The sequence below is a fragment of the Gymnoscopelus microlampas genome, assembly GCF_963454915.1.
Source record: "Gymnoscopelus microlampas genome assembly, chromosome: 5".
Taxonomy (NCBI): Eukaryota; Metazoa; Chordata; class Actinopteri; order Myctophiformes; family Myctophidae; genus Gymnoscopelus; species Gymnoscopelus microlampas.
This window is the reverse complement of record NC_139942.1, coordinates 35,185,763-35,211,797: the sequence shown is the minus strand read 5'-3', so window position 1 is coordinate 35,211,797 and position 26,035 is coordinate 35,185,763. Positions and strand designations below refer to the sequence as shown.

General features: G+C 41.8%; 1 protein-coding gene across 1 annotated transcript; it reads right to left on the bottom strand.

Annotated features, from left to right (window-relative positions):
- Nucleotides 1–1,814: 1,814 nt before the first annotated feature.
- wnt9a (wingless-type MMTV integration site family, member 9A) lies at nucleotides 1,815–26,035 on the bottom strand (the record flags this gene model as incomplete). The annotated part of the gene is given in 6 exon segments (XM_084058602.1): nucleotides 1,815–6,321; nucleotides 9,168–9,430; nucleotides 9,747–10,006; nucleotides 25,832–25,968; nucleotides 25,970–25,993; nucleotides 25,997–26,035. Coding segments are annotated over 6 exon segments (1,296 nt in total). The 3' UTR covers nucleotides 1,815–5,748.

Sequence of the window (26,035 nt, the reverse complement as noted above, 5' to 3'; positions counted from 1 at the left end):
TTGACAGCTGTAAGGAGACACCATCGCAAGTATAATGCGTAGTATAATAGGTCCTGATCATCAGTTTACACTAAATCAATGTACAATGTCATAGCAAATAAAGGGTGGGCTTCAGTGATAAGTGTGAACGTCCAGCAGGGGTGCATATCATATTCTAGTAAACACCTATCTCAGTGATGACATCTGAATACATAGCCTAGCAGACTCTTGAATCTGAATGAATCTTGATGGTGACATCATTCCACAGCAGGGAGGGTATGTTATTTTCAGCCATCATACCTAGATGCTGACAGAGGTGTATACTTCTCCTATATAAATGTATCTGGACTAACTTCCCACACCCAAAAACCTTTATGGTTCAGTTTTAGCATACATGTGTGGGTTGATTCGTTTATAGTTCTATTTGTTGTCGGGGCAACTGAAATTCCCCTTAAGAACTGAACGTGGGTGCTTTCCCTTATGAACTGAAAGAGCAGCAAATGAAAAGCTGTGTTTTCTTTTGAGTTATTTTACCTGGTGAGCTGAAACCTTAGAATGAATGCATATCTATATTACAATCCATTTAGTTCACATTGCAGTGGAGCAAGTCAGTTTGCTTCTTATTTTGTACTTTGTGGGAGTATATTATCTATCAAAATGTAAATCTAGAGCTTAGAACATTGGTTCTCAAAGTGGGGTCCGGGGACCCCCAGGGGTCCTTGTGGGGGTCCCCAGCAAAAGTAGTTAATATAGCGTCACAATTATTTTAGCCACTTTATCCATTTATATGTTGGCTATTCAAAAACAGCAGATCTACAACCTCACAGCGCGTCACTTCGTGCCGTGCTGCGAGCATTTCACATTTTTGGAAAAATATCGAAAATGTTTTGGAAGATTTTGAATGTATATATATTTTTTAACACAAATCTTCTCTTCTGGGGGTCCTTGCCACAAAACATTCTCAGATGGGGGTCCGTGGCCAAATACATATAATTTTGGGGGTCCTTGGCACGAAAAAGTTTGTGAACTACTGGCCTAGACACCCATTGGATCAAGTTGTTGCTATCGCTGTTGTCGGGCAGAAACCTCTTACCTCCATATTCTAACTTTTTGTGTGTTTTCGTAAATTAACACCCTACGTGATCATAGCACAGAATCACACAAAAGCATCAAAAGTTGCAGATCTACAAGCTTGTCGATCAGCTAATTTTGATATTTTTGAATTTGAATCCTTCCTGAGCAGTCACAGTTTTGGACATAATAGAGGTTTCCACCTGACAGAGACGATATATACAGTAGCAACGTTTTCAGAAAACTTGAGTATGATTTAGATTAGATGGCATTTGTAGAATCAGCCTCAGGTCTTAAAGGGTTAAAGCAGATTACTGTATGCTCATGCAATTATATGAGCATTTATGAGAATGTTATTGTACATGTGTATATCATGCATTTTTTCAATATGATACAAATGTAAATCAATCAAAACTCTTTAAGAGTAGCCAATAAACCTAAATGTTCAGACCCCCCCAGGGGGCATGTTGTGAACTTGTAGATCTGCTCTTTTCGCCAAATGTTCACCTTACATGCCCAGAATAGGGGTTCATGTGGTTCAACAATACCGTGTAGATACTCCAGTACTTAAACTACTTTGACAAAAGTACTGGGGTTGAGTACTTTGTCCACCGCTGCTTGGAACACAGGATATGAACTATTGTCATGAAAACTAAAGGATTGATCATATCATGAATACTCTAATAATCATTGGGTGGGTGATAAGATGACATCAGTCCATGTTGCTGCAAGGATCAAAACAAATAAACGAATACCATATGAAATAATTTAAAAATTCATTTATTATTTCAGATTTGTTTCGCCTTTGTTATACAAAGAAGTTAAATAACTTAAATACATTCTTACCAGTCATTTGTGATCTGTTTATACCTACAAGCTATACACATGAGGTAGAGGAAAAATAATTTAGGGTTCCCATAAGACATGAATAAGTGAACACGTACAAAGCTTTGTTGGTGTAGTATCATCACAAAGGGCAATACATGGTTTCTGTGTATATTTACAAGCACAGGACAAATCCTAACAAAAATGTACATGTAACATGATGCCTAGGTGAGTGTATAACCTATAATCTCACATTGACCGGCTGATGAAATAAAGGTATGATGACTCTTGTCGAAAGAAAGGAAATGTTGATGTGAGCATAAAAAATAAAACAAAATTCAGTGAAGATTATAAAGAAAATGACACCTCTGATCTCTCAGTTCATTGTCATTTATCATTCCAGGGGTGGGAAAAAACATTAGAAGGCCCCACCATCCTCACAGAGTACTAGATCACACGATAAACCTAAATACAATTGGTGGTTATGCTTTTCTTTTTGTATACTTTTTGAAGATGTTCCATATAACAAGTGCCAATAAGAAACGGCAAAAGTGGAGTTTCAAAATTTGTTAGGATTTGTTTTGTGCTTACATTACTACAAATGTTTGAGATATCTATATGAAAAACAAAAACAAAAACAAAAAAGTATACAATGCTTCTTGAAGCCTCCACCTCAAAAGGAACAAACACCCATACAGAGTAAAAAATACAGGATATAAAATCAGTTTAGACTTTGACGCTATTTACACTGAACACATGCTCATAATATAGTATTTAAAAATAATTTATCTTTCTTTTATTTTATTTTATTTTTTCCTACAAAATAGAATTTTGTACATGATCCACTGACAACTAAACAGTGCAGAGCAATGGGTCCCAACACAGAATATGAAAAACTAAAATATTAATATCTGGAACCGACTGTTGTGTGATGCTGTTCTTTGTCGTGAAAACGTTGAGCGGAATAGGCCTATGTACAATACATAAACATACAAAAATGCACCTGGTGTGCACACTGTATTTCTCTTGTGCCTGTTTACCATTTCTGACTCAATTCAATAGCACAGAACCACAGTTTTGGGTCCGGGAGTGTGTGCAGGATACGCACACCAAAAGCTGTGGGAAGCAGGCATTTATGCTTCGGCTCTCAGCATAGCTATTATGGTTTCCATGTAGCGTGCAAAGTTCTATGTATATGTTTTGACCATTCTTTATTTGGCATGCCTGCTCATATCAACATGCTTGGAATTCATCCCCTCAGGACAAATAGCCGATGCCAGGCTCGCTTCCTGAGGCATGATTTCCCTGTCAGAGATGGTGGTTCAATTCAAACAGGAATCCCATGATCGTCATCTTTAAAACCCGCAGACAAAACCATCTGCCCAACATGACGGTGATCAAAACCTTTTTGTTTTGTTTTGTTTTAAGGACGTTTGCGTGCTACGGCATCTACTGGCATTGGCACCGCACTCAGTGATGATTACAATCTCTTACAAATAAAATGGGTTTACAGCAGCAATATACTCCGTATTCATGATAACTCTTAGCCAATGCATCAATAACAGAACACCACTGAACCGTCCCCAGAATGTGTCACGCTCCAATTGGTACCAATTTCCTCTTAAATTGCCTGTGAGATTTGAACATGTGCCTCACGCTTGTCTCATTTACCACAGGAGAATAAACCTTTTCTATTTACAAGAAGAAGAAAAAAAATCTGCACTGCACTGTATATATCCATAAATACAGATATTTAAATACTCAGGGAAATAAAAAAGAAAACTATTTTGGGGGCTTCAGTGCGTGAATGGGGCTATAATACAAAGCTGGGTCCCTCACTCAGTAGTTAATTCACACCCATCTAAAACAAGGCATAAAATATCCTATGTCTTTATTTCTTTGTATTTTATACAATGTCCTTAGAAAATGAATGCAGAGGAATAGAATGAAGCATTGTGCTGTTCGTCTGTGTACAAAGGTGTCCTCTCAGAAGGTTATACATGCCGTTCACTATTGACATTGCAGTTACGTCATGAGTCTGACTGTGTCGGTGTGTGTTAATTGAGTGTGTGGAAAAAAGGTGAAAAACTATATAGTACAAAAATGCTAGTCAAATCAATGCATTGCAACACTGACTTTTTTTAAAAGAAGACAGGACATTTGCAGTTATGTCCCAGTGTTCGGGATTAGACCTCAAACAATATGAGCAGTAAATGATGGACTATATCGATCCCATCCTAACATATACAGTATATATTCGATTTGAGGCTGAAAGGGTAATTTATACTTACATGCATGCTGGTGTCGTGCACAGAAGATATCAGCTCTACAAGCTCACAACGCATCACAGCGAGACACATTGTGAGATTGTACATCTGCGCGTGACACCGGCACGCAACCAAGTATAAATCATGCACAAGTGTTCATCTACCTGTCATGGTAAATGTCAGACTCTAGCGTATTATTGACTGACAATGCGTACTTGATGTCTACATACTGTTTATGGTTCAATCAAATTGTGGCTTTCTAAAGAGGAAGGGAGCATGTGAAATGGTTGGAGACTACATTCCTCCAGTTCTCTAAGGTTTTCTTTATGTTATAGTATTAAGTACAATATGTCATATTTTAGTGAGCCACAGCAAATGGTATGGATACATACAAATTCTAATGGCTGTGCAAGTCACATACGGACCCACCTGTTGTCATGGTGTAAGTAACGTAACCACCCTATCGTCTGCATTTGCACTTTTTTCTGCACTTTCTTTAGTCCAATAACTATAGTGGTTTCAACAATTCCCTGAACAATGGTTGTGTTTGCTGAAGGCCAAGAACAGCCTAGAGACTGACTGGCAAAAAAGCTATTTTCTGTCCATGTATTCACGAACGGCTTCATATTACATCATATCATTACCAAAAATATAGATATGAAAGAGAATTGGGCTTTTTTTCTCTCCTTGTCAAGGAGCAGTCCCAAAGGATTCATAAATTATCCACAGCGAGAGACAAAAGGACATAAATGTGCTGCTTTTCAAAGAGCCTTGTCAAAATGAATTAAAAAGAAAACGAGCGAGAGCACACAAACAACAAAACATTTGTGTGGTTAGTGGTTTGTTTTAACATAGTTAGATAAGTGGCTTGTATAATGTCATTACAATAAAGTTTAATTTATTTACATACATATGCAGACACACAATATGTGTGTGAGTGTAAATATGTGCGTGTAGAGTAATTCTTACACCCTGTCTTTTTTAACAGTCTCTTGAATATGGTCTTGATTGCCGTAGAAGTTGTCATTTGACCGCCATTTGCACTTCCAAAGTCTGTCAACACGACAGACACACAAGCACACGCACACACACAACGTTCTTCTTTGGGCAAGGCCCAAAAAACCCAGTCTACTGTTCTTATAGTCCTTGTATTGGATGCTCATTAACTGCTCACTAGCTGGAGACAGCTGCTAAGATGACTCCTTTTCTCATTGGACTGATCCGATTGGATAGGGAAGTGGAAGCCCCTCTCCCCGAGGCAACTCTGACACCAAAAGCTAGAGATGTTGATCCCGGTTGTCTAAGAGGGGCTGGGGGTTTACCTCTGCAAACCCAAAGCATGGGGGGGAGGTGGGGTGCGGTTGGGGACACAGGATATCAGGTCCACAGAGATCCCTCAAAGTGCTTATTGCTTCTCCGTCTACTTGCTCTCTCTCTCTCTCTCTCTTTTGTCTGCAAAATTATTTTTTCCGACAGCAGAAGCAAACATTTGTCCAAGATAAAACAAAAAATTACCAGCGACTACCCTGCACCCCTCTCTAAAAAGCCCCATCTTCCACTCGCTCCAATGGTCATAGGACAAAAGGGGTCATGGGAGGTGACTGGGCTACCCTTTGCAGGTGTAAACCTCTTCTCTCTGCGTGCACTGCTTGCATTCCACATAGCAGCACCAGCGCACCTGGCACTGGCACGGCCGTGTCACTTCCCTGCTCTGGGTGTTATGGCCTCGCCCGCAGCAGATGGCGTCACAGTTCTTGTCCTTGTAGCACTTGCGGGCCGCGGTGCCCGCCGAGTACTTGCTGGGTCTGCAGAAACTCGGTGAGTCCTCAATGTGAAGCAGGTCCATTGTGCGAGGGATCTGATCGCTCGGGCTGGGCGGAGGCTGCTGTTGCTGCTGCTGTTGCTGCTGCTGCTGCTGTTGCTGCTGCTGCTGTTGCTGCTGCTGTTGCTGCTGTTGCTGCTGCTGCTGCTGCTGCTGCTGGTTTCGGCCTGTGGAGATTTCTCCCTCCCCTGTGGCCTCGTTGGTGGAGCTGCCGACCTTGAGGGAGGTCTCATAGCGCTGCTTCAGCTGCTTTCCAATCTCATGGAAGGGCAAGAGCTGCCTCCAGCATGTCTGGACCGTGCAGGAGCCAGAGACACCATGGCATTTACAAGTGGTCTCCACCCCAGCTTTGATGACCTGATTGTAAGACAGCACAATATAGTTAGCAACGCGGATAAAGGATTGTCATTTGATTGTAACCTTTTAATATGTATTTGTTTTGTAAGCAGCATTTTAAAGAGCCAACAATTACCAACAATTTTAAAATGCTCACATTTACTGTACAATGTACATGTATTTCTGTCTCTACTTATTGCTGGTTGTCAACCATCGACATCATACTAGATGACAACAATATCACAGTATGTTACTCTGTATATAAAACTGGTACATCTGTGACACAAAGAGCAAATTAATCTTAGCTCGTGGGAAGCGAATACTGATATTGTTATGATAACCATGGATGACAGATTTTTGATTAAACTCAATAACTGTTATTATGAGAAGTAAGTAGAGGTATTTCTTCTAAATAAAAGATCCATTCAGACAGTCATGGGAAAAAGAGGACACAAGATGCCCAGACACTGAGGTCTATTCTTATCCTGTTTAAAAGTATACCTAAACCCAAGGTCAATCTATCAACCCAACCAATGTAGCAAAAGGCAAACAACTAAAATATTGTATAAAATCATGAATAATGGTGAGAGAGTCTCTGAAAGTCTGAAAGTCATCCTAAAAGGCCAGTGCATGTTATTGTAACATAACATGACCTCTTTGTGGTAAGCCAAAGTTCATTTGTGCATCAGCCATGCACTGTTAAAAACTAGTGAGAGAATTCATAGCGCATATTCTCTAGATGAGGTTTGGACAATATTTTCACTTTTATTTTCTCACACTTTGAAACAGACTGGAGGATAAGAAGTGCATATTCAACACACTAACAGTGTAAGAAAATGTGATATGTCAGCTTTAAAATATCGGGGATGCAGAGCCTAGCACATTCCAAGATTTGTACTCCGTATGGGAATTTACCCCAAATGTGGTACACCTCACTACATGTGCAAATAAGGGGAAAAAAAGAACAAAAACAGTGCTGTAAATCTTTTATCACAAATGAAGAAAAAAAAATCTTGAGAGAATGGATAATTGAGAGCCAAGTTTAAAAGGAAGAGCATGGTCTTATGGGAGAGGCTCTGTCTGGTATTTGGGAAGTGTGCTTCTGCTATAATTCATTTTGAAAATATCCAAGTAAATGTTAGGCTCCAGATATTGAGTTTGCTTTGGCTTGACAGTTTATGACTATTCTCTTTGTTTTTACTATTAAAATCACTTCCAAGATGAAAAAAAGCTAAATTGCTCCCTCACCACAAACAAATGCTCAGCTTTGCCAAAGCACGACTGAAAGCAATTACTGCTCTAATTTGAAAGGGGAAACGAAATATTGATTAATAAGTACATTCAGATCTTTACCAAATTCAGCAGTTAATTTAAATTATTTAGACATGGGTTTTATGAAGCTTTCATGGGGTGATTTAAAATATATAGTATTTGTTTAATAACCGCAGCATTTGGTAGACGACTCTCTACTGCCATTGGAATGCACCATAAAACTCTATCATTGTTATTCTATTGTGGTCACATTAAATTCCACATTGGTCATTTTAACAGTATCTTTAGCCATTGAATATGTCTTGGAAAAAGGTCAATCACCAACACGCCAATGATTAAACTCCAGCATTAGAAAAGCATATCCCTGTTTAACCAGATAAGGTGCACAATTGACTAGCACTTACTGCTGTTTATCAGTTTAATAGGACTGGTGTGTGTGTGTTGAACATTGAACATTGTATTATCACTTTTTTCCCACATTTAAACTATGCAACAAGCAATTACTGAGCGTCTTTGTTTATACTGTATGTGAACCCGCCAAATGAGCTTTGATCAATGTGAAACTAATTAAACTCAGAGCTCTTATTGAACAGTTAATTTAACACAATGCCTGCCAGAGTTTTTTCAGAACAGTCTGTAGCCTCTGCCAGGGTTTTGCCATGATTTTGGTACCTGTTCGCGTAGCCACAGATTTTTTTCCTCCAGTATGATTGATCCCCAGATGGTTTCTAATCACAGATGAGATTCAGGTGTGGTTTCACAAATGTCAACGAGGTCATTTTGACCTCGTTGACATGTGTTGTTTGATGTTTCAATATAGCTCAAAACCAGTAGTTTTAAACCAAAAAACAAAGTGAATTGTTTGTCCGTTTGAATTTTAACATTGAAGTGAATGGAGCAGCAAATCTTCGAACATTTTTAGCTCCTAATCTGTTCGTAATTCGACAAGGGTTGAAATTATAAAAAAACTAAAAAAAAAAAAAAACATTTTTTTTTTGATTTTTTTTTTTTTTTTTTCAAAGACGTATATATACGTCTTTGGCGGACAACAGCTGATTATTAAAAGACGTATATATACGTCTTTGGCAGGTAATCAGTTAAGAGGTTACTTTATTGTTGAAAACCAAACTAATTGTGGGGTTCACTCAAGGAAACAATGGATTCAAATAAAAGTAAGGTAGTAAGGTAGGGTAGGGTGCATAGCGAGGGAGTGGAAAGGTATCTAACACAGCGCAGGATGCTGAACTGTCTAATGACATTTAGAGGGAACAAACAATGAAGCAGGGTCGAATAGATCAAAGAGCCTGTGGTTATCCGGCCAGATTAAGCCGATGTGTCAATGTCAAAGTCAGTAGTACTGGAAAAGGGTGCTCTTGAACATACTTGGATCAATTCAAAACTGCAGCGAAGTTCTGTGCAGTCCTTTAAAAAAAAAAACCCTATGCTTCTTTTTCGACAAATCACGACACGATTTTACTGCCCCTGGTAATGTACACGGAACTGCTCAGCATCAACCTAAACTTCCTTGGGCGGTACTCCCTGTGCATCAACGTAGACACTTTAAGTAGCCAATCTTGTCCGGCGTGACAACTCACCTTCATGCCCACGTTTGTGTTGTGCATGTCCACACGCGCGCGGAGGTCCTTGTTGGAGCGTTTGCCCAGGAAGTCCTTGACAAACTTGTTGCTGTATTTGAGGTTGTCGCCGCAACCGCCCCACTGCCAGGCCTTACGGTTCTCCAGATCTGGAGCCTCGTCACAAGTGCAGCGCTCCATCCGGCCAGCGCTGCAGGCCTTGGCCATGGCGTGGGTCAGCCCCGCCGAGGAGATGGCGTACAAGAAGGCTGTTTCTTTAAATCCTGAAAGGAGATGACATGAGGCAAAGGACGAATGAGACCATGCATCAGGGACATGGCTTTACACTATGAAAGAGAAGGAGAACAGGACCTTGAAAATGTGCTTTAACCACTTAAACCCTGGTGTCCCCATTTTTTTGGTATTCAACAAATAGCACACCTACTAGCCCACAATGCATCACATTGTGATACATTGTGAGCTTGTAGATCTGCTATTTCCGCTATCCATCGTACAACTAAGTATATAGCTCTTAAGTGGTTAATCCTAATTTATACTCGCCAAACTATAAGGTCGGGTCATAGCTTCTCTAACCCTCACCTCGCTTCATAATATTGGCTCGGTGGCGCCCCTCTAAGGTGCAGTTCCACCTCTCAAAGCGGAACTGATACTGGCATTCCAAGGCGCTCATGCTGATGGCCTCCATGAGGGTTTCAGCCACGCCCGGGTCTCGTCTGCACATCCTGCGCTGCTTCTTTTCCAGTTTCAGCCGGTCGCACAGCTTGTAGTGGGCCCTGCCCACGTTCTCCTCTGGTATAGAGCTCAGCGGCAGGATGGACAGAGGTTCATTACCTGTCAACCTGAGGGGGGAGATCACACACACACACACACACACACACATTAGGCCCGTTGATAGGGTGCATAGCGAGGGAGTGGAAAAGTATCTAACACAGCGCAGGATGCTGAACTTCCTAGATAAACAATAAGAGTTGCAATGATATACTACATAAACAGCTCAGGAAGTACAGCTGCTAGCATGGTATGGTCCAAAAGTTAACATTCAAATGAATTCAGCTGGCATGTCTGCAGGTCAAAGCTGAGTTTCCGTGGTTAATGTTCAAGAGGATTCGTGATTTGCTGGAGACTGATCTCAGCCTCCACTGTGCAGGACATGTCTGTGTATAGAATACACATAGCTAATTCTTTCTTTACATAATTGTTCCTCACATAGGCTTTGTCTCTTGTTAGCACTCCGTCACATCGGGCAAGTCACAGCACTGGCTGCTGGCTGCCTGCCGTACTGAGCGCCATAGTTTGAGGGTATGAAATGTATATCATCTACTACTGCAGCATTCGGTTGGTAAAGGGGACAGATTTAAAACAATGGCCCACGCCGAACGCGACAGTCGTACCACAGGCATGTGAAACAGTAGCCAGTGGAGACTTGGTTTAATATTTATATCATATCCTGACGGGGGAATGTCACTCACAGCAGCGTTGTGTAGATTTAAATATGATCACACAGCAGGATTTACACTCTCATTATAGAATCCCCCACACAAACGTCCCACACGCGGGATCTTAAAGCTGCAATCCATTTGAAATATAATGAGCACGAGCTTCAGTTCTAAACATGGTATAGAGAACATGTGGCGGAGTTGCACTCCTCTCGTCGGTTTATTTAAAGGAAGCGTATATAAAACACACAAGCGGGGCCTGCCGCATAGCTGGCAAAACCAACGACCAGCGTTCTGAGGTTGTGATGGGGAAAGCAGAGCATTACTTTCATAAACACACACAGGGGACATGACTGTCAGCCTGTGACCATTTTGGTCACACCAACTGACAGGATTGGCAGGGTAGTTGTTCATTATGTGTAATTTCTGGCCTCTCTTACACCCTTAAAGTGAAACTGAAGAATGAATGGATTTGCAGAACTCACAGGCGCTCAACTCCCCAGGCCTGTGTGCTCTTTCAGAAGGAGCTGATTAGTTTGAGCATTGACACCTAACCTGATGTATGGTATTTAGCCTGGCAACATGCAACACCTGGGGGAGTATATTCATGATGTATTGCAGAGATTATGAAAATTGTTGGTTTCCTCCTAAGCTCAATAATTCCTTTACAGTCCACTGCCACTGATGACCTGGCCCTGACCTCTAGCAGCAAATAACTGGCCTGGCAGCTGTAGTTTCTCTTTCTGTGCTTAAATCAAACCTCAACATACAATTAATTATAACAATTTCAAATAAATAATTGTTCTGAGTAACCATGGCAAATGGGCCAGAAAATTTGTAGAAGGGCTTTGTTCAGTTGTTCCAACTGTGGATAGTACTGTACACATAGCAACAGCAAGGGAACCCGGTTCATACGGCATACTTCGAAAGATGAATTATTCTACATTGTTTAACATTATTTCACTGAGGTGCAGAGTCCCTGCTGAATGTTCAACACTTTTTTTTGGTTAATGTTTCAGAGGTGTTGATTGGTGGTATATTTGCACTTGTGACTTCATTAGTTGCTGGAGCAGATTTAGTCACCACTCTGGTCCCGTAGGCTCTATGAGAGGTCACATGAGTCCTTTTGTTAAGACCTACTTTTTACACAAGACCAAAAAAAAAAACGAATTTATCACTGATAGAGATCAGATGTCATAAATGCTATTTGTTATTGCCTATGGCAGTGGTTCCCAAACAGTGTGTCGTGGGGCAAGTCCAGGAGTACCTTGGGAATTTATGTCAACCACACATTATTATTGTAATATATGTGATGAATTACTTTTTACATTTTCTATATCAATACTTTGTGCACACACATTTCCCATTACAGGCAATACACCAAGAATATATCTTAACCACTTTCAACCTGGAATTCCTATTTTAAGGAAGTCATTATCTGACTATAATAATACTATAATTCACAAAGTGTGTGTGTGTGTGTGTGTGTGTGTGTGTGTGTGTGTGTGTGTGTGTGTGTGTGTGTGTGTGTGTGTGTGTGTGTGTGTGTGTGTGTGTGTGTGTGTGTGTGTGTGTGTGTGTGTGTCAGTCACACAAAATGTGTCCCTGGCATAACTCGGACAGTGTCCAACCGTTCCGTCTCAAACTTGGCGTGTGTGTCTCATATAACCCTGCGGTGTGCAGAGCCGAACAGCTTTTCCGAGAACCGAAAAATCCCCAATATCTGTATCTGACGGCCCGTGGGTCTGAAAAAGAGGCAGACATTCTCCATGTGTTGGGGAGATTGTATGCATCAGCTTCACGGATTGGTGTCACGTTTGTGCCGCTAAGCCATGGTAAATCACTGATTGGCTAATCCAACCCGTCGGCTTAACTGATTGGCCGAGCTTTGCATAACATTTGTACCACATAGCAGTATAAATCGTTCCCGTCCCAACATGCATGGCTGCTCTGCCTGTTTTGCCTATTTCTTTTAAACCACCATATCATGAACGCAATATCCAGTCATCCCACATGTTGAAGGGCCTATAGCGTACCTCCAAAAGCGATGTCACTTCTGCCCAGAGTAGACGCCACAAACACAAAAGGTTGCACCATCTGTCGTACAAACTCTATTTCCCCCCGCAGCTTCCTCGTGTCCCGATGACTGCACCCTGATACAGCCTTTGAGTAGGCAACCCAGCCTGGCAAAGATCTTTGTTCAGAGGAATCTAGTAAAAACATTTTTGACAAACATAAAAAAAAGGCCAAAAAAAGCACACAAAACACGTGAACAAACGTGAACTTTTAGATCTGCTATTTTCGCTATGATAACAGGTGTGGGATTCTAATTTGCCCATTGGTGTGCCTTGGGCACAAAAAGTTAGAAAACCACTGGCCTATAGAATAGATTTATAGCTTAATTGAAATATAATACATTGGAATCAAAATTATTGTCAATAAACACTTAGAATGTGTCTAAAGATTAGTTTATGGTTTCTCATTTTCAAAACATGTTTGCCTTTCCTAAACTTGTCTGACAACTATGAATTTCAAATGGAAACCTGGCAAGCTGCGTCTTGACAGAGATTGCTCTCTACATGGTTCAGAGAGTAAAAACATAAAATGTAAGGTCTCCGGCATACATACAGGCACACACAGTAACTAGGTAGCTCAATCAGAACAACTGGCATTTTCCTTTCAATTGTTTCTTGCTTTGATAAAAACCCACTGTGCTGACAATGCCAAGGAAAGATATTAAAGGGGGGCCAGAACTAACATTTCCAATTGACTCAACGTACCACACATGAGTGACAACCGTTCCACAACAGTTCCACAGTAGGCTAGCATTCAAGATTTGAATGATGGCGCCATGTGGAGTACCTGACTAATTCCACGGACATGTCAGTGGGAGAGCAAAACTGTACAGATGAAAAGTCTTCACTCAGACACACTAGACAGCAGTACATGGGCTGATCTTCAATAAACACAGATCAGTTGCAAAATTGTCCATGTGCCATCATTAGCTTAGCGATGGGATGCAGCTGACAAGTGGAGGCATTAATTTACCCAATACCACTGACATGACGCATGCATTCCTGGGTGGACGTGCATATAGTCACACAGGCATTGGGATCAAATCTCCCAACAGCCCAGATGCCTGCTGCCACAACTCAAAACATGAGACCAATAAAATGCCATTCCTCAACTGTCTGTATGACGTCTGTCTGTCTGAGAGAAGATGGTCTGGAGAGAGTTGGAGAGCGGCCAAAGATGACATGACAATCATTTTCATTTCTGCGCTACTGTCTCTGTGGCTACAACACAAAGGAATATTTTCGAGCCAGTTACCAAGACAGCCTAGGGGCAACGTGTGGATATGAGAGATTTGAGAATGGAGAAACAGCTCTTCTGTCTCCAGAGAAGAGGCTACCGGCCGGGGCTCACTCTTGTGCGTGTTTCCGCTCTGTGGCAGACCAGAGAATAGTCAAATAGTATCACAGATGTGCTTTTAATTCCACGCTCCCTTCTTGTAAAGGATTTACAATACTTTCAGGGGATACACATCTTTATTATGTAGCACATACAATGACCATTGTTGACGATGCCCATTACCATTTAATTTAATTTAATTTTACCCTTTAGAAAAAAAGCAGAACTTATTGTGGATGCAACACCATCCCTGCTGTGGTCACCTAAGGGGGCCATTGCTACACAGTCCAATGGCATGATCCCAAAAGAAGAAGAAGAAAGAAAAAAGAATTTAGAAGGCTACTCTGCTGTTTGCTGTAGAGTGAACTCCCTCAACTCACTTAGAGGGAAAGACCATTGGGTAGGAGTACATCACATGCGGGACACAGCTGAATTGCAAATTTTTGGTTAAAAAAGTAATTATTCTGCTCCCCTTCTTTTGAACCATAACAACAAATTTTATTCATGTCAATTGAAATCCCCCGACCGCACGACCCCGACCAGACGAGAACGTGGATGTTTATTATAAAGTGAAACCCTAGGGGGTATTACAGAATGAGTTATGTACAAATGAGAATAGGGTGAAGTGCATGGATCTATAGCCGTCCTACTGAGCATTAAACCATAAGAACATGTAGTCCTATGTTTTCATATCATGGACCATTTTCTGAGGTTGTTTCTGTTTGAGGTGTTGGCACAGCAACACACATTACACATGGAATATAACACCAACAGACATAATAAAGTTCACTATTATCCTACGTGAGGTGGGATTCTTGCTGATGTTTGCTCAGCTTTGCTTTTTCCACACACACGTATGTGCACGCGCGTACACACACACACACACACACACACACACACACACACACACACACACACACACACACACACACACACACACACACACACACACACATTCACACACTCCTTGCAACCATCGCTGGGCTTCAAACCGGCTAATCTCACTCGTTGCCAGCTTCTCTGTCTTTCACTGGCTAACACTGGAGTTTGTTTAGTCCTTTCTCTGTACCTGTCAACACCTCCCATTGCCCGTGACATTTACTTCATATACATTTTCCAATGCAGCAGGCTCAGTGAAAATGGCTCATTGCACACTGTGGAGCCTCAGAGTCAATCCCTGGAGGAAACCATTTATTCTTACTAAACTTTGCCATCATCACTCCCATCATTGGCTTTACATTAGAGGCCTGGCAATGACCCCAGGTGCTGCAGTGTTCCATAGCTGCCAATGCAATTCTTCATTGCATATGTTTGTAAATAGTGATGGATGACTTGTAGAGGCATAGTACAAAACAATTTACTACAACTACCACTACCACTACCACTACCACTACTACCACTACCACTACCACTACCACTACTACTACTACTACTACTACTACTACTACTTATACTAATACTAATAATAATTAACCTCAACAATAGTGAAATATACATATGTCATTGGTACTTATTTTCTTTGTAAATCAGTCACTCCGAGTATATTCTGGATACTGTTCAAGTTATCAATAACATTGTATTGTACACTATGATTCAGCACCACGATAGTAAACATACTATTATTTAGATCCATAGCCTACGCAGCAAGAGTCAAATGAACCACCTGTGCATACTTGTCCCAGAAGAAGAGCAAAGCTTGTTTCACTGTGGCTGATTCAGTTTGTGAGCAAGATCACTTCAGTGTCTGTAAAAGCAGGCTTAGACTGTATGTTCATACTGACAATAACAAAAAACATATATATTACTTAATAACATGCTCAGATCAGTAGTGTTGGAAGTATTCATTACCATATTTTCGCCCTTATTTAACCCTAAACCTAATAAGCTCTGTTGCTTTTTTATGCTGTAGAGGAGGAATATTACCGTCTACACTTAAAATGCTTTTTATATATTTCAGTAATTGGGTACCATTTCCAACATCTCCACCTCTCAAGACACCAAAACAGGTGCTTTGCGTGCGTGCGTGCGTGCGTGCGTGCGTGCGTGCGTGTGTGTGTTTGTTTGCGTGTGTGTGCGTGTGTGTGCGTGCATGCATGTGTGTGCGTGCATGTATTACACTGTATGTGCATGCACATGTAACATGAACTTGTGCATACTGTAGGTGCTCCTCTCTACACCTATAAGAGTGAACCGCGCCTCACACAGAAAAGCACAAATCCCACAGTTTCTCCATCAGCCTGAACTTGCAGGTTGTGTGGTCTGGTGTCTCTAAGATCAACCCCCACCCCTGCCTCCTTCTCCTCCAGACTCCCCCAATTCCCACTGGTCACTTACTCTAAACGCATGCCAATCATTCCCTCCAGCTGTTGGCTCAAAACAAAGCCTCTTCTAGACAAAACCACTGCAGTCTACAAAGGCAACAAACCATAGACTATGACAGACATGACCATGTGCGTGCATGGCACAAGCGCAAACTAATCAAATAACCGGCACTAGTTTACTCCTCTCACCCCTGTCACATGGACAGACTAGCATGCTCACATCTGAGGAAAACCACATGGAATGCTGGTTGTATATTAGATATCATAGTGACGATAAAAAAATAATAAAATAAATAAAAAAACGGGTGAGATTTTTGGAAAAGTGTTGAAGTTGCCCTGATCTTTTCCTCTCCCACACTTTTCTCTACCACTTTCATGGTGTGCTCCAAATGCTCCTTTTTGGGGGGGAGTGTGTGTTTCTAAGAAATGTTGGATGAACTTCAGACCACCCTGCCCAAGTCCCATCTGGTATATCACAGGCCAGGCCATGCCAGAGGTAGTAGGAATGTGAGTGTGCGGTATTTTCCCTCTGGCCCACTCTCGGCTGACGATGTGTTCCACACAGCTCAGACTTGAAAAATTAAAGGAACCGTGATTCAGTTTAAGATGACTCTCAGGGCGTACAGAGAGAGTCTCCAGGCCACTGTACATCTCCAGGAGGGAGATGAGAAGGTCTGGATTATGCCCTGTTGGAATTAGAGCCGGCCAACATGTACAGTATATTATATTGATAATGTGATATGTGACCAGATATCATCTTGGATATACTGTGTGTGTGTGTGTGTGTGTATGTATGTATGTATGTATGTATGTATGTATGTATGTATGTATGTATGTATGTATGTATGTATGTGTGTGTGTGTGTGTGTGTGTGTGTGTGTGTGTGTGTGTGTGTGTGTGTGTGTGTGTGTGTGTGTGTGTGTGTGTGTGTGTGTGTGTGTGTGTGTGTGTGTGTGTGTGTGTGTGTGTGTGTGTGTGTGTGTATGTATGTATGTATGTATGTATGTATGTATGTATGTATGTATGTATGTATGTATGTATGTATGTATGTATGTATGTATGTATGTATGTATGTATGTATGTATGTATGTATGTATTGTATGTATGTATGTATGTATGTATGTATGTATGTATGTATGTATGTATATGTATATATATATATTTTTTTTTTTTAATTGGCTAAAGGGAGGGCGGGTGGACAGACCTAAATGTCACTCTTACTCAGACATAACCAAAAAGCATAAAAAAAAACGATACGGCCATATATAGGCAGGACCACGGCCACGTCACTATGAATCAGACATAACCATAAACAAACCCCATATAAAGGCATATATGGAGATCCGGTTGTCCAGAGCCAATGATCTGACTGCTATGCCCATATATGGTCATGTGCATATATGGGACCAACCTACTTCAAACTCGGCGTGCGCATCGGCAAGGACTCGAGGGAGTGCGTTGTCTGCCGTCGAGTAGTTCGGATATGTGGTCCAGAACCGCCGATCCAAGCGATATGCCCATATATAGGCATGCCAATATAATGGGCATATACTGATGACATCAGGGATCTCCATATATGGGCATGAAAGGGACAAGGACTGACAGATACAGAGATCTCTCTATGTATACACATAATTATATATATAATATAATTATGTGTATACGTATCATTATGTGTATACATCTAGTATATGTGTGTGTGTGTGTGTGTGTGTGTGTGTGTGTGTGTGTGTGTGTGTGTGTGTGTGTGTGTGTGTGTGTGTGTGTGTGTGTGTGTGTGTGTGTGTGTGTGTGTGTGTGTGTGTGTGTGTATATATATACACACATTTATGTATACTGTATATTATAGATCTTGTTGATCTGCTATTTTCAAAAGAAATTAAGATTCTTTGAAAATCTTCACCTATGCCCAAAATAGGGAAGGGTTAAATTGTGACACTGAGTTAAACTGAGTGACACCATTTATTAATTTCACATGTAATTTCAGCCATGAAATAGGGGAAAGACTAAAAGGTTAGAGGCAAAGCTAAGATTAGCCATTGGTTGAAAGCATTGAGTGATGTGACTGCTCCTAACAAGCTGTGACTGACACAGTACAGTAACATGACAGAACGACTTTGAAAACAAAGTGGTACTAGGATTTCTGTAAGTCATTATTATTGGAGTAATGAGCCTTTCCACATAGCGCGGGTATGATGCAAAGTGTACAAGCACTGCTATTCAACTGCGTGAGGGAAGGAAAGTCCCCTATCTTGAACTGCTGAACGCAACAGGATATGACCAACCATTATGTCATCTGTTGTCCCCTCTGGTCATTTGCAACTCACAAAGGACATGTCAGCATGTCCCTAACCCTCACACTAATTGATTGATTTGAGGTTCTGCTGGATGGTGAATGTTAACATTGTGAATGACTTGTGACATCAAAATGTTGCCTTTTAATCCAGTACATACTAAAATATAATTCATTCTAATCTTTCTTCTTTCTTTTTTTTTCAACAACAAAACGCTGCCCTGGGTTGAATTGTTGTCTTGCAATGCTGAGAGGTGCATTCAGGCGCTAGGAGTCGAAGCTGTAAGAATACAGTTGGGATTGGGAATGGGAGTGTGGGGCATGGGAAGGCCTGATTTATACTTAGTTGTGCGCCGGTGTCTCACACCAAAAGGGACAGATCTACAAGCTCACTACGCATCGCAGCGTGACACATTGTGAGCTCGTAGGTCTGCTATTTTCGGTGCGAGACACGATGCGCAACCAAGTATAAATCAGGCATAAGAGGTTTAACTGCTATGTGAGAACTCAAGACTTCTAGGGTCAGCAGCTCAGTTATAGTCACTGTGTGACTGGCACAGATTGGGCGCGCAGCGGTGTCCGCATGACTCCCCTGTTCTAGCCTACGCCATGGCACAGAGCACCCCAGTACCAGCACACCAACGCACCAAACACATTCAGGCACACAACCCATTCGCACATGCTGACACGGGAATCAGAGCACTGTTATTTGGTAACAGAGCGAGAAAGAGAGGGGATAACAGCGCTCCGATAGTTTATACTCTTGGCAATACTTTACACTCTATTAACGGGTGTGCACTATGCACAGATTATAGACCACTAACTCAAGATCTGTCTGTTTATTTTGCATCGGGTGAAAGCACTTCAGTGGATAAGTCAAGCATGCAAAAACAAATCACTATCAGAGAACAGAAGCCGTACAGTAGCTTCATGCATCGGCAAATGTTTAGACAAATTATGAATGGTTATTTACAGTCACCACTAATATATTAGGCTTTTCCCTCCATGGGAATTGTTAGTGTTGTTGAAGGACCATGGAAGTGAATTTCAACAAATAAGCCACAAATAAATAGTTTTCTAATGTTTTTGTATGAAATATAGGGTGATGTATAAAAACAATAAATGATGACAAATCATTTATGTAAGCTGGCAAGTATTATTTTGCCATTCACAATGAGTTCTTGTGAGTTCATATTCATTTATAATTAGTGAGTGATTGATTACCTGTCATTACACTAAGAACAACAAACGGGTGCTAGTAACACAAATATAAAGAAACTAGAGCAAAGAATTCATTTTTGGCTAATTGTAGACAGTTAAAACTTTTAAGCATATGCCCATGCATGTCGATGAAATGATTTACTTACAGCAACCTTAGGATTATGAACACAATTAAAATGCCTTGTGGGGGCAAACCACGGTCTGTGTTATAACACATATTTGGCAAACACACACACACACACACACACACACACACACACACACACACACACACACACACACACACACACACACACACACACACACACACACACACACACACACACACACACACTTGAGGGGGATATGAGTGCATGTAGGGTCATGTTTATTCACGATAATCAACCAGATATAGTACCGGGCATATATGCTCAACTGATAGCTACCAGAAATGCAGGACTAAACTTAATGACTCTTTTGTGCTTTATTGAATCTTCCTTTTTATGTAGTTATTCAAGGGGATCAGGAGTTGACATAGCATAGGAAATAAAACACTTTCTAGTCTCTGTAATGTCCCCACAAAAAAGAAAAGAAATGACCTTAAACGGCCGCCCTCTCAAGCGAGACATAAGGCAAAGATTTACTGTAGGGCACCAAACTTTGTCAATCTACTAATGTTGGCTCATGTCAAGTGCAGTGCCTCTACGGTTCCCACAGAGCAGGCACAGAAACAACCCTGTGGTCAAAGTATGGAAAACACAGGACATGGCAATCCCACTAATTAGCATCATCTCATCAATTCCTGACCACTAAAAGTATCATGGGTCTATATTGGCTTTCCTGTTTTGCAAATTACCCATGTCTCCGACCCCATCTGTAAAGAACATCATGTATGTATGTACCTTCTTACCAACACAAGTTTCCTTCCCATATCTACTGACTATATCCACCCATATTAAAGTGCACCGCTGACTGAGAGAACTGGACTTGCGTTGCGCGCTCCTTTTAAAAAGCCAATATATCTTAAACTGTGGTCTCTTCGGCATGCAGATGATACCAGACCTGGAAGCGCTTCGGACAGGAGTGGGCCAAATGCATTTTAAAAGCCCTCTTGAACCATGTAATCTTCAAGATATACAGTAAAAACCATGTCATTACACATTATAAGCCTCCTAGCAGCCCACAACGGACACTAAAGCTAAAGCCTTCATAACAAAGGTGTGTACCAAGTTGTTTTCAACTAATGATGGGCAATGTATTTAGGCTGTTTGAATTACAAGAAATTAAAGAAATCAGACATCTTTGTAGAGAAGGTATTTTGTATTTCTGAATGTATTTTTGGCCAAACCTAGGCATACGTGTAGCTATTTCCCCCTATTCTATTTTCACAACACCCACAGCCTTTAGATTTCACTGTTTTAACATTTCATTTCCCACTGTGCTAAGGTTACACAAAGGGGTAAGAAAGTGCTGATTGAGAACCATCCTACTCTCCCAGAATACACTGCTCCCCCCTGTGGAGTCCAGAGGCATAACGTGTCCTCCCAAGGAGATGTCAGAGGGCAGGGGCACTCACAAAGCCGGGCTTAACTCAAAACCAGATATATCAAACGGAAATATAAAGAAAACAAAGCTCTCTTTTGCAGAAGGGGCATGTGGTCTTTTATCTAAGCCTGCAGGTTTGCGTGATCTCACCAGACTACATGATCACGCCGCCAATGCTGAGAGAATCCTATCTTCTTGGCTCATGGTAAAGTGATACCCTTTGAGGTGTGGCTCTAGCCACAGGATATCCTATGAAGTTGGGAAATCCCTCTATCCGCGGTGCTCCCCGCCCTGCTGTGCGTCAGGGCTAATCAGTCCTTAAGGCCTGGTAATGAGACGCCCGCCACCGCTGTCTGCCAGGCAACACCAGCCTGAGCCCACTCTGCAGCTCCTAATGAGTGGTAATCACCCAGCAGCTCCCCACAAACCACGGCAGAGATGCCGGCACGCACATGAGGCAGGGAATAGAGAAACTGGTGGGCAGGGAGAGGAGGTGGCTGCAGGAAATGTTTACATGGAGCCACTTAAGAAATGGTACGTCTCCATCCTTCATTAGAGGGAAAAGGGGCTCATCTATACCAAAGCTTTAAGATGCATTGACGTATAATACACACCAGGAACTAACTGAGTAACTGTGATGCAAGCCTTTTCCAATTATACTGAAATTCACTCCACCTAAGTAAATTTACACACATCCCACTTATTGCTATGTTTCTTTTGGCATATTGCCTTACTTAATGGAGTGGAAAACAATAACACCACCTGAAAGGGAATCAGCCTCCGCGTTGTGAACAAACTCATGACGGTTGCTGTAACAATCAAGTACCAAGTACCAACCAAGCACTATCTTGATTTCATCTGGATAATGTGGTTCCTCTGTGTTGGTAAATCACAGTTGCATGACTGTGGGCAGCCTTCCTGTATATGTCGCACAAGGGCTAAATAAAAACAAACTCCTGACTCAGTGTTAGGCCTCGCATTCAGCACAGTTTACAAGACCACAGAATGACATGCCATGGACCGAAAAAACGCACATTTTAAATGAATGGAATTGTCTCCAGCAGCATTCCAGAACTCCTTGACGTGAACCCTGAAGGGGTCAACCGAGCCAACAAATCACTCCCCTCCCCTCTGACAGCTCGCAGGAACGTTCCCTGGAGGTGCTGTAACCTATTAAGCCAAAGAATGAGTACTCGGTGAACATCTCCAATTGTGGCCTTAATGATAACGGATTTAAGTGAGGACCAGCACCTGCCACAACAGGCTGAGGGGAAAGAAAATGAACACTCACATTCTTGTGGCAAAGGATGACAATTTAAGCGGGTGCTTGACTTCGCCAGGAATCCCACCCCACCCTCTGCTGTGCAGACTATGGGCAACAGAGATTGTGTTTATGTTACACTTACGCTCCACCGCACTCTAGAAATTGGGTATGCAACATTGACCCTCTATTTTGAGTAAATCAGTACCCAGGAAGCCCTAGGATACCTTGTGCTCATGGCATATTTATTTGCACAGGTTTGTGTTAGTATGTTCTCCACTCAATGTCATGCAGGGCCTCTGTTGCAGTGTCCGTGGTGTCAGGTTTCCGCGAAGTGGGCTGTGGGGCAGTCACATTTTGCATGTATCTATGTCACCTGGGCCGGGTCTTTCAGTATGTCTCGTGTTGTTCAGCTGCAGGGCTAAATCATTCACTGACACTCATTCATATTCCCCTCCTCAGGCCACGGAATAATAAATCTCAGAGTATTGTAATACCACATGTCTCTTTGCACTTCAGAGGCCAAAGATACAGAACAGATCGACTGAGGGAATTGCAAACAAGTGCTAACTGAATAAGTAAATATGCATTACCATTAGAGTGGCCGCGAGTGCCAATTTGGCACGTCAACTTTAATACATACTACAGGCCAGGCGCGACACTGCCAGAAGATTATACTCAACTGGAGGGAGAGAGCATATTTGATACTCGTGTGAGTTTCATCGATGGTGGAGTTTCTGTGTGAGACTGGTGTGAGACATTATGCAGCATCCTACCAACCAACTCTGTACAACATGAGAGTCCTAACAGGTGCCACATGTGTGTATTAAACATTCTCAGAGTGGCATCCCTTTACTAAAGGATCCCAGGGTAGACACTTTACCTTAATCACTTAAGCCTGATCTATACTTCGTCATGTGATTGTGTTGCATGGCGAAAATGAAACGTTTTTGGATATTTTTACATTCTTACATTTTGCATATATAACGACAACATGCCCAAAATAGGGATGCCAGGTTGAAAGTGGTTAACCCATTAAAACCGGGAAAGAATCTGTGGTATTTTAGATTTTTAGCGTTGGCTATTCAAAAATAGCAGACATACAAGCTCACAGTGCGTCACTTCGTGCCGCGCTGCAAGCTTCTGCTATCTTTGAACATTTTTTAAAAATCTGAAAGTGTGAGAACTACTGATTTAGAAGGCATTTGTAGAATCGGCCTCTTAAGTCACATGATGGGTCTGTTGCCATTTCAATTTGCTAAAACGTACACCAATATAACTCGTGCTACACATAACTCTATGAGAAGGTAAGGCTCAATTGCATAGCCCCTGAGGTCTAACAAACCAGTTCACAGCTTCATAACGCCCAACTGGTCCTGGGGGGCCACTCCCTGCGTTCCCCCAACAGATTCACAGCTAACAATGCCCTTATCACCTAATACTCCTGGAGCTCACACAGCACACTCATACCTACCATAAATATGACGCTGTTGGAGCGGCTTCAAGTGTCATCACTCCACAGGCTACGACTGTTTGTCTCTGTGTGACTTCAGAACGGCATTGTTTTCAGCACAAGGGAACTCTAACAACATCCATCAACGGAGATATTAGTGTCTGTGCCGCAATAAAAAAAAAAGAACATTGCGATTCTGCCAGATCATGTCACACATGTCCCGTGGTTCACTACGAGATGCCCTGAAACCCTATGGTGGCTCGCTTGGTTGACAGAAGAAATAAGTGACCGTGATTTATGAACTACATGCTGGGAAAGGATGCAGAATGAATTCTTAAATGAAACGTGTGCTCCACTACTTGACCTGCTGAATGAATGGCCTTTGGGTTCCCTTAATTGGTAAAAAAGAAAATAAAAAATGCCTGAGTCAGATTTGTAACGAGGAGTGATTTTTATCTGAACAGACAAAGTTAAGTGTAGCATGCAGTTCAGTCAGTCTGAGGTCTGGGTCAATGTGGGCTACACCTTAAAATGTAAGGCGTTCCCCAGGAATGACTTGCTTTGAAATATATACCCCTCTGCTTTTACTAAATTAAACGTTATTGTTGATGTGATATTATAATTCATGTCATTGCGCAACTGTACATTCTGTAAGATAAATTCCCTAACATGTGCTTAAACTGTTTTTAAACTTAGTTGGAGCATGAAAACCTGGGCCAGAGTTCTCTCTGTCTTATGTTTATGCTGGATGGGGAATTTTTCTGTGCAAGCTGAGCAGACGGTTCGGCCACCAGTTCAGTGAGTTATATTGCTTTATTGTTACCAGCTGTTGAGTCTGAAACCTACACTCACCTTTTGCTCTATAGTCTGTTTTCAGAGGCGACTTACAATATGATATTACAAGTGTTTCAACAAAATAATCACACAACCGCTACCTGCCATTCAAAAGGCACCAGTTACAGTGGGTGCATGCGGGCACTGGCCCACTGGCCCACCTGTCAAGCACATAGTGTGGGGCCAGCTTTTCCTTGGACACAAATGTTTCGTCTAAATGAGTCCAAAACTATGCTTTACAACCACGGCTGAAAACAGCATATATAGCCTGTTATTCTGCTGGATACAGTGAGTGTTAGCAGTTGTTACAGATGTGTAACCTGAGTGAGACTAGAGAAACACAGGGTAGCCTATAACAGTGAGGTCCATGGACTCTCAGGGTTCTAAGTTGACCATTACAAGTCTGTAACTCTGACAGTATACAAATGGAACCAAATGGACCCGTCAAGGTCCATTTAGTTCCATTTGTATACTGTCAGAGTTAAGGGGGGTCCTTGAAATATGAAAGTTTGAGAAACCACTGGCCTATAAGCATCAAGCAACGGAGTCAGCAGACTAGACGCGATCCTAGTGCTACAGCGTCCCAGGACAACCTGCTGCTGCTGCTGCAGCCACCATGCAGCGGTGGACCTACCGCAAGTAACCAGCAGCTGACCGCGATCTGACAGGTCAGTTACACTAGGACCACAGACTAAATCACACACTACACAGATACACGCCAACGACCATAAACAAGATTTAAATTCATGATTTGGATCGTAGGCATTCATCGGAAGAAATGGGAAAAAAATACATGTATCTTGCTCTGAACGAAATGCGCCAATGTTTTGTGAGCCAATCACCAGATCAATGAGTGTAGCATCATGAACATGTGGGTAGCCTTTAATACATGACCGCTGTTTCTGCTTACCCGAAATATGCGGTGGTCGGTCCAGGCAAGTTGATAAGGTACACTATAACTGTGATCGATAACCATCCCAGGAGTAGGTGTCCATCCAGCATTTTGCTGCGGCTCCAGGGCAGATCATTTCGTTTCTTCTGAGTAGCTTGTGTAAAATCCCTTGTTGAACGTTCAGCACTTCTTATAGAGAGAGGAATTCTGCGCTCCTCCCAT